Raw genomic sequence first — 9,736 nt, 5'->3', positions numbered from 1 at the left:
TTACCCGACACTGACTTGGGCTGGCTTACCCACCCAATGGCTAGGTAGGCAATCGAGGTGAAGTTCCTTGCCCAAGGGAAACAACGCACCGACCGGTGACTCGAACCCTCGAACTCAGATTGCCGTTGTGACAGTCTTGAGTCCGATGCTCTAACCATTCGGCCACCGCGGCCCCAGAACAGCTATAGTGAACAGGAAGAACAGTATTTTCGCACGTCTTCTCGCCTCTTTTTTTTTTTTTTTTTTTTTTTTTTTGTATGGTGCCCTGTCAGATTCTGACATTGACTGTCACAGCATGATACTTAATTGTAGTTTTCATGTTGTGATGATCTTGGAGTGAGTACGTGGTAGGGTCCCCGGTTCCTTTCCACGGAGAGTGCCGGTGTTACCTTTTAGGTAATCATTCTCTCTCTTACATATACACACACATAAGTACATACAGGTGCCAGTTGTATAAAAAATGCCAAGACAAGACCTGGTGCCGACTGCAACAGTGACCACCAACTACTAACTATCGACTTTCAAATAAGACTCAAAAAGATGGAGCGTCCAACACTACGTCTAAAGCTCGACTACAAAACTCTTGATAACAATCACAGAATTACAGTGTCAAACAAATTTGAATTACTCAATCAATGTGAAGATGATAAAACACCAAATGAGTTGTGGGAAGAAGGAAAAGAACTCCTGCTGAGCGCTGCTTAAGAAACTATCGCCAAAAAGAAAAAGACAAAGTCCCCCTGGATATCTGAAGAAAAACTAAGTGAAATTGAAACAAGAAGATGCCTAAAATCAAAAGGTATCAATAATCCAGTTGAAGAAGTAATTTACAAAATACAAAATAAAAAAATTCAAAGATTATTGCGACGAGATAAGGAAAAATATTCAAATGAACATTGCCAGAGAATTGAAAACTGTTCTATCAATAAGACAACTAAAGAACTCTAACAAGGAGTACGAAACATTACACGAAAATTTAAACCTACAGTGGACACTATATAAACTGAAGATGGACTTGTTTTATGTGATGGAAAAGAAGTCAATGATATATGGAATCAATATTGTTCCAACCTATACAAAAAGAATAAATATCTAACAACAACATTAATTAGACTCAATGACAGCGAAGATGAACCACCGCCACTGCTAGACGAAGTTATAAAAGCCATAAAAGAATTAAAGAATAACAAGAGCCCAGGAATGGATGAAATAACAGCAGAACTAATCAAGAATGTTTAATACTTCTACAAACTTTGTACGAAAATATGGAATGAAAGATGGCCAGAAGACTGGGTAAAATCAGTCTTTACTCCCATACCTAAAAAAGGTGATGCACTCCAATGCAACAATAACAGGACAATTGCAGTAATAAGTCACAGCAGCAAAATTTTGTTAAAAATTATTGCTGAAAGAATAAAGTTGAAGTTAAGAGAAGAAACTGCAGACGAACAAGCAGTTTTCGCCCTGGAAAAGGTACCAGAAACCAGATTCTAAATCTGAAATTGATCACAGAGAACATCAGAAAGACCTATACCTGTGTTTCATCGATTACTCGAAAGCTTTTGATACTGTTGATCACGATATCCTCTGGAATAACATGAACGATATGAAATTTCCAAAACATTTCAACAACACCGGCACTCTCCGTGGAAAGGAACTTGGGACCCTACCATGTACTCACTCCAAGAGCATCACAACATGAAAACTACAATTAAGTATCATGCTGTGACCACGGCGGCTCAAACATAAACCTACCGAAAAAAAAAAATGACCAACAACAAGCAACTGTAAGAACCACTTATGGGTCAACAGAATAGTTTGAAGCCAACCAAGGAGTACGACAAGTTGCATTCTGTCTCCACACCTTTTTAATATATATTCTGAAGCAATTATGAGAGGTGCTCTAGAGAATTTTGAAGGAACTGTAGATGTTGGAGGATATAAAATATCAAATCTAAGGTACGCCGATGATATAGTTTTAATTGCCAGCAGTATCATTGAACTACAATATCTACTAGATAAAGTTAGAGAAGCAAGCAAAAACGCTGGTTTGTTTCCTAATGCCAAGAAAACTAAAATCATGAAGATTCGAAGATAACCAGCAATGAACGATGATGAACATGTTACAGTCAATGGAGTGGTCGTGGAAAATGTGAAAGAGTTCACTTATCTTGGAGCTGTTTTAACTAATACATATGATGATTCACCGAAGATAAATAGAAGAGTTCCCATTGCCAAAAACGCCACAGTTGCCCTCAAAAACATCTGGATAGACCGAAGCATTACCTTACGGACAAAGCTGAGGTTATTGAACTCATTAGTTTTCCCAATTGTGTCATATTGTTCTGAGTGTTGGGTGCTGAAGAAGAAAAGAAAAAGGTCAATAGTTTTGAAATGTGGTGTTACAGACGAGTACTATGTATTAACTGGACAGAAAAAAGAACGAATGGTGAAGTGCTGAGAAAGATAAATTGTAAAGACCAGCTGTTGGACATCTTGAATAAAAGGAAACTAAAGTTTATTGGTCATGTGATGAGAAGTAAAAGTATTGAGAAAAACTTGCTGACAGGGATGGTGATAGGAAACAGAGGAAGAGGCAAACCAAAAACAAGACTGAGCGACAACATCAAAGATATTTACGGGCTGTCGATGGTACAAGTGGAAAGAAAAGCGCAAGATCGAGTTGAGTGGTGAAAGATGGTGGAGAGGTCCACGGCTGCTCAAACATGAGCATATCGTTATTGATGATGATACATACAGGTAGGCAATCAATTCCTTGCCCATGGGAAGAACGCGCCGGCCGGTGACTCGAACCCTCGAACTCAGATTGCCGTCGTGACAGTCTTGGGTCCGCATGTCACACCAAGAATATCCATTGTGACAAATGGAATCAAACTAAATTAAAATTGATTTAATTACTCCACTCTCTACTCTCCCTCTCTCCCGACTCCATCTCGGCTCCTCCCTCCGCCCTTCGTTCTTCTCCTCCTCCTCCCCTCTATCACTACATATCCCGCAATTACCCCCCTCTTCTCCCTCTCCTACCTCACCCATCACCCTCCTGATTCATTTCCTCCTTCACCCACCTTTTCCTCTGCCTCTACTCCCTCACCCTCCCCTTCTCTCCTCCCTCCCTCTCTCCATTTTCCTCTCTCATTCCCTCTGGCCTCCTCCTCCCTCACCCACCCCCTCCCATTCTTCCTCCAATTTCTCGTATCAAGGTAATTAGATCCCTTAAGATATTTTGAATATGGCTAGTTACATTAAATAACACTGTAACAAGGAAACAACCTTGGAAAATACTTTGCGGACCTTTTTACTTGTTGGTTCGCTAATGTGCTTAGCACAGATGCTGTCTTGGTAGTTTGGCTAGGGAGGATTAGCTTTGTTGCTTTTTGTAAGTTTAATCTATTTCGGTAATATTGTCTTAAATCATCCTTGGCTAATCATAAAAAGGGCTGAAGGACAAGTAGCAGAACAAGTCCCACTTGAAGGACAACAACTGGACTATGTAGCAGAGCAGCTCCCGCCTGTAGAGCCTGTGTAATTACAACAAGTCCCACTTGAAGGACAACAATTGGGCTATGTAGCAGAGCAGCTCCCGCCTGTAGAGCCCATGTAATCAGTTGCTGTGGGTTCAGCTTCAGTTGTGATTGCTGAATTGCAACAGTTCTTAGCTGAAAAGGGTTTAGGAGAAATGATGCTAGGCGGTCTGGATTACATTGAAGAACTTCCTGTAGACATTCCAACTGAATTGCTCAGTAAGCTTCGTAAGCTGCCCATTGAGAAATTGGACATGATTCCTCTAGGAAAGCTGCCATTAGAAAAACTGGAAAAGCTTCCTTTGGATAAGGTCCCACTAGAAAAGCTTCCTTTGGATAAGGTACCACTAGAAATGCTCCCTGGCGGATTACTTGGGGGAAGTGGCAAGTTCGTGCCGGAATATCTCCCTGCTGAAGAACAAGCACCAGTTTCTGCGAGTGCAGTTGCAGCTGCGATTGTTGAATTTTAACAGTTTCTAGCTGAAAAGGGCTTGGGAGAAGTAGTGCTAGGCGGTCTGGATTACATTGAAGAACTTCCTGTAGACATTCCAACTGAATTGCTCAGTAAGCTTCGTAAGCTGCCCATTGAGAAATTGGACATGATTCCTCTAGGAATGCTGCCATTAGGAAAACTGCAAATGGTTCCTTTGGATAAGGTCCCACTAGAAAAGCTTCCTTTGGATAAGCTCCCAATAGAAAAGCTCCCTGGCAGATTATTTGGGCGAAGTGCCAAGAGGCCTTCTATTGAGAATCGGTCAGAGTCTCAAGCATCCGTGTTCATGCCGGTATAACTCCCTCCTGGAGAACAAGCACCAGTGTTTGTGCCAGAAGATCTCCCTGTTGAAGGACAAGCACCTGTGTTTGTGCCAGAAGCACCTGTGTTTGTGCCAGAGGATCTCCATGTCGAAGGACAAGCACCAGTGTTTGTGCCAGAGGATCTTTATGTTGAGGAACAAGCACCAGAGTTTGTGCCAAAGGATATCTATGTTGAGGAACAAGCACCAGTGTTTGTGCCAAAGGATCTTCATGATGAAGAACAAGCACCAGTGTTTGTGCCAGAGGATCTCCCTGTTGAAGAACAAGCACCAGTGTTTGTGCCAGAGGATCTCCCTGTTTAGAAATAATCACCATTGTTTTTGTTTGATTATTTCCCTGATGAAGATCGAGAACCATTTTAGCTGCCAAAGGATCTCCCTGGTCGAGGTGAACCACCATTGTTTCTGGCAGATTATTATCCTGTTAAAGAAGAAGCACCAGTGTTTGTGCCAAAGGATCTCCATGATGAAGAACAAGCACCAGTGTTTGTGCCAGAGGATCTCCCTGTTTAGAAATAATCACCATTGTTTTTCTTTGATTATTTCCCTGATGAAGATCGAGAACCATTTTAGCTGCCAAAGGATCTCCCTGTTGGAAGTTAATCACCATTGTTTCTGGCAGATTATTATCCTGTTAAAGAAGAAGCACCAGTGTTTGTGCCAAAGGATCTCCATGATGAAGAACAAGCACCAGTTGAGGAACAAGCACCAGAGTTTGTGCCAGATCTCCAACCTAAAGAACAAACAGGTATGTTTGTGCAAGATCTCTCTGTTGAAGTGGATGATTGTCCTTTTTTCAAGGAATTCATAAAGCAGTTTGCGAGATTTGAGGAGTGCTTAGAGCAGCTAGAAAAACTACTGAAAAAGGAGTAGTGTGATAATGAACACCCCCCACAAGCTTGAACATAGTAGTTTAAATTTTTACTTTTTTTTTTATATATGTCACCCTTGCTGCTCTTCTCCTCCTCTCTCTTTCCCACTCCCTTATATATATGTATCTTCTTCTTTTAATGGTAGGTTCATGTCTGAGCCTACCTAGCCACTGGGTTCATATCGTACATGGAATAACATGTACGATATGAAGTTTCCAAAACACATCATCCAACTAATAAAAGCCTTGTATGACCAACTCAGACGGCAATCTGAGTTCGAGGGTTCGAGTCACCGGCCGGCGCGTTGTTTCCCTTGGGCAAGGAACTTCACCTCGATTGCCTGCCTAGCCACTGGGTGGCCAAGCCAGCTCAAGTCAGTGCCGGGTAAATAGAGATGGTGACTCGATAAAAACACCGGGCGGAAGGCAATGGCAAACCACTGCTCTAAATTGCTAAGAAAAAATCATGGAAGCCCATGATCGTCAAGGCCGCGATAGCCGAATGGTTGAAGCGTCAGACTCAAGACTGTCACGACGGCAATCTGAACTCGGGGGTTCGAGTCGCCGACCGCCGCGTTGTTCCCCTGGGAAAGGGAACTTCACCTTGATTGCCTACCTGGCCACTGGGTGGCCAAGCCAGCCCAAGTCAAGTGCTGGTCCCAAGCCCGGATAGAGAGAATGATTACCTAAAAAGGTACCACCGGCACTCTCCGTGGAAAGGAACTGGGGACCCTACCACGTACTCACTCCAAGAGCATCACAACATGAAAACTACAATTAAGTATCATGCTGTGACCACGGCGGCTCAGACATGAACCTACCGTTAAAAGAAGAAGAATGACCAACAACAAGCAGCTGTAAGAACCACTTATGGGTTAACAGAATGGTTCGAAGTCAAACAAGGAGTACGACAGGGTTGCATTCTGTCTCCGCACCTCTTTAATATATATTCTGAAACAATTATGAGAGGTGCTCTAGAGAATTTTGAAGGAACTGTGGATGTTGGAGGATACAAAATATCAAATCTGAGGTACGCCGATGATATAGTTTTGATTGCCAGCAGTATCACTGAACTACAACAACTACTAGATAAAGTTAGAGAAGCAAGCGAAAAGGCTGGCAAGAAAATGCCAAGAAAACTAAGATCATGAAGATTCAAATATAACCGGCAATGAACAATGATGAACATGTTACAATCATTCGATTGTGGAAAATGTGAAAGAGTTCACTTATCTTGGAGCTGTTTTAACTAATACATATGATGATTCACCGGAGATAAAAAGAAGAATTACCATTGCCAAAAACGCCACAATTGCTCTCAATAACATCTGGAAAGACCGAAGCATTACCTTACGGACAAAGCAGAGGTTATTGAACTCATTAGTTTTCCCAATTGCATCATATGGTTCTGAGTGTTGGGTGTTGAAGTAGATAGACAAGAAAAAGATCAATAGTTTTGAAATGTGGTGTTACAGACGAGTACTGCGTATTAGCTGGACAGAGAAGAAGACGAATGATGAAGTGCTGAGAAAAATAAATTGTAAAGACCGACTGTTGGACATCTTGAACAAGAGGAAATTAAAGTTTATTGGTCATGTAATGAGAAGTAAAAGTATTGAGAAAGACTTGCTGACAGGGATGGTGATAGGAAACAGAGGAAGAGGCAAACCGAAGACAAGACTGAGCAACAATATCAAAGATATTTGCGGGCTGTCGATGGTATAAGTGGAAAGAAAAGCGTAAGATCGAGTTTAGTGGCGAAGGATGGTGGAGAGGTCCACGGCTGCTCAAACATGAGCATACCGTTATTGATTGATTTGGTCATGTAATGAGAAGTAAAAGTATTGAGAAAAACTTGCTGACAGGGATGGTGATAGGAAACAGAGGAAGAGGCAAACCGAAGACAAGACTGAGCGACAATATCAAAGATATTTGCGGGCTGTCGATGGTACAAGTGGAAAGAAAAGCGTAAGATCGAGTTTAGTGGCGAAGGATGGTGGAGAGGTCCACGGCTGCTCAAACATGAGCATATCGTTATTGATGATGATATATTCCTTCCTTTAATGGTAGGTTCATGTCTGAGCCGCCGTGGTCACAGCATGATACTTAGTTTTTCATGTTGTGATGCTCTTGGAGTGAGTACGTGGTAGGGTCCCCAGTTCCTTTCCACGGAGAGTGCCGGTGTTACCTCTATTTTATCCGGGCTTGGGACCAGCACTGACTTGGGCTGGTTTGCCCACCCAGTGGCTAGGGAGGCAATTGAGGTGAAGTTCCTTGCCCAAGGGAATAACGCGCCGGCCGGTGACTCGAACCCTCGAAGTCAGATTGCCGTCGTGACAGTCTTGAGTCCGATGCTCTAACCATTCGGCCACCGCTGAGAAAAATAAATTGTAAAGACCGGCTGTTGGACATCTTGAACAGGAGGAAATTAAAGTTTATTGGTCATGTAATGAGAAGTAAAAGTATTGAGAAAAACTTGCTGACAGGGATGGTGATAGGAAACAGAGGAAGAGGCAAACCGAAGACAAGACTGAGTGACAATATCAAAGATATTTGCGGGCTGTCGATGGTACAAGTGGAAAGAAAAGCGTAAGATCGAGTTTAGTGGCGAAGGATGGTGGAGAGGTCCATGGCTGCTCAGACATGAGCATACCGTTATTGATGATGATAATATGCCGCGATGGCCGAGTGGTTAGAGCATCGGACTCAAGACTGTCACAACGGCAATCTGAGTTCAAGGGTTCGAGTCACCGGCCGGCGACTACATTGTGCTGAACCAAAAATGGAAAAGTTGCATAAAAAATGCCAAGACAAGACCTGGTGCCGACTGCAACAGTGACTACCAACTACTAACTATCGACTTTCAAATAAGATTAAAAAAGATGGAGTGCCCAACACCACCTCTAAAGCTCGACTACAAAACTCTTGATAACAATTACAGAATTACAGTGTCAAACAAATTTGAAGTACTCAATCAATGTGAAGATGATAAAACACCAAATGAGTTGTGGGAAGAAGGAAAAGAACTCCTGCTGAGTGCTGCTTAAGAAACTATCGCCAAAAAGGAAAAACAAATTCCCCCTGGATATCTGAAAAAACACTAAGTGAAGAAGTAATTTACAAAAAACAAAATACAAAAATTCAAAGATTATTGCGACAAGATAAGGAAAAGTATTTAAATGAACATTGCCAGAGAATTGAAAACTGTTCTATCAATAAGACAACTGGTAATAAGACTACCAAGGAGTACGAAACATCACATGAAAATTTAAACCTACAATGGACATTATCAAAACTAAAGATGGACTTGTTTTATGTGATGGAAAAGAAGTCAAAGATATATGGAATCAATATTGTTCCAACATATGCAAAAAAAATAAAGATCTAACAACAACATTAATTAGACTCAATGACAGCAAAGATGAACCACCGCCACTGCTAGACGAAGTTATAAAAGCCATAAAAGAAGTAAAGAATAACAAGAGCCCGGGAATGGATGAAATAACAGCGGAACTAATCAAGAATGCTGGCAAAAGTGTTGAATACTTTTACATACTCTGTACAAAAATTTGGAATGAAAGAAGATGGCCAGAAGACTGAGTAAAATCAGTCTTTACTCCCATACCTAAAAAAGGTGACGCACTCCAATGCAACAATAACAGGACAATTGCATTAATAAGTCACAGCAGCAAAATTTTGTTGAAAATTATTGCTGAAAGAATGAAGTTGAAGTTAAAAGAAGAAATTGCAGACAAACAAACAGGTTTTTGCCCTGGAAAAGGTACCAGAAACCAGATTCTAAATCTGAAATTGATCATAGAGAAAAACAGGGAACATCAGAAAGACCTATACCTGTGTTTCATCGATTACTTGAAAGCTTTTGATACTGTTGATCACGATATCCTCTGGAATAACATGAACGATATGAAGTTTCCAAAACACATCATCCAACTAATAAAAGCCGTGTATGACCAACAACAAGCAACTGTAAGAACCACTTATGGGTTAACAGAATGGTTCGAAGTCAAACAAAGAGTACGACAGAGTTGTATTCTGTCTCCGCACCTCTTTAACATATATTCTGAAACAATTATGAGAGGTGCTCTGGAGAATTTTGAAGGAACTGTAGATGTTGGAGAATACAAAATATCAAATCTATGATATAGTTTTGATTGCCAGCAGTATCACTGAACTACAACAGCTACTAGATAAAGTTAGAGAAGCAAGCGAAAAGGCTGGCTTGTTTCTTAATGCCAAGAAAACTAAGATCATGAAGATTCAAAGATAACCGGCAATGAACAATGATGAACATGTTTTTCAAGTCAGTGCCGGTCCCAAAACCGGGTAAATAGAGATGGTGACTCGATAAAAACACTGGGCGGAAGGCAACGGCAAACCACCGCTCTAAATTGCCAAGAAAATCAACCATGATCGCCAACGTCCTCGTAAGACAGGGCAATTGGAAAAAAAAAAACACGTGTACAAGTGTCTTGGGTGGTGTTGGAACA

At 41.4% G+C, this 9,736-nt stretch overlaps 1 protein-coding gene across 1 annotated transcript; it reads left to right on the top strand.

Annotated features, from left to right (window-relative positions):
- Positions 1-3,708: 3,708 nt before the first annotated feature.
- On the top strand, positions 3,709-4,543 carry LOC119579586 (the record flags this gene model as incomplete). The annotated part of the gene is given in 1 exon segment (XM_037927512.1): positions 3,709-4,543. A coding segment is annotated over 1 exon segment (304 nt), but the record flags the coding sequence as incomplete, so codon positions are not given.
- Positions 4,544-9,736: the final 5,193 nt, after the last annotated feature.

Source organism: Penaeus monodon, chromosome 2 (assembly GCF_015228065.2).
Source record: "Penaeus monodon isolate SGIC_2016 chromosome 2, NSTDA_Pmon_1, whole genome shotgun sequence".
In the NCBI taxonomy this organism is placed as follows: domain Eukaryota; kingdom Metazoa; phylum Arthropoda; class Malacostraca; order Decapoda; family Penaeidae; genus Penaeus; species Penaeus monodon.
The sequence above is the reverse complement of the archived record's forward strand: the minus strand, read 5'-3'. Positions and strand labels throughout refer to the sequence as shown.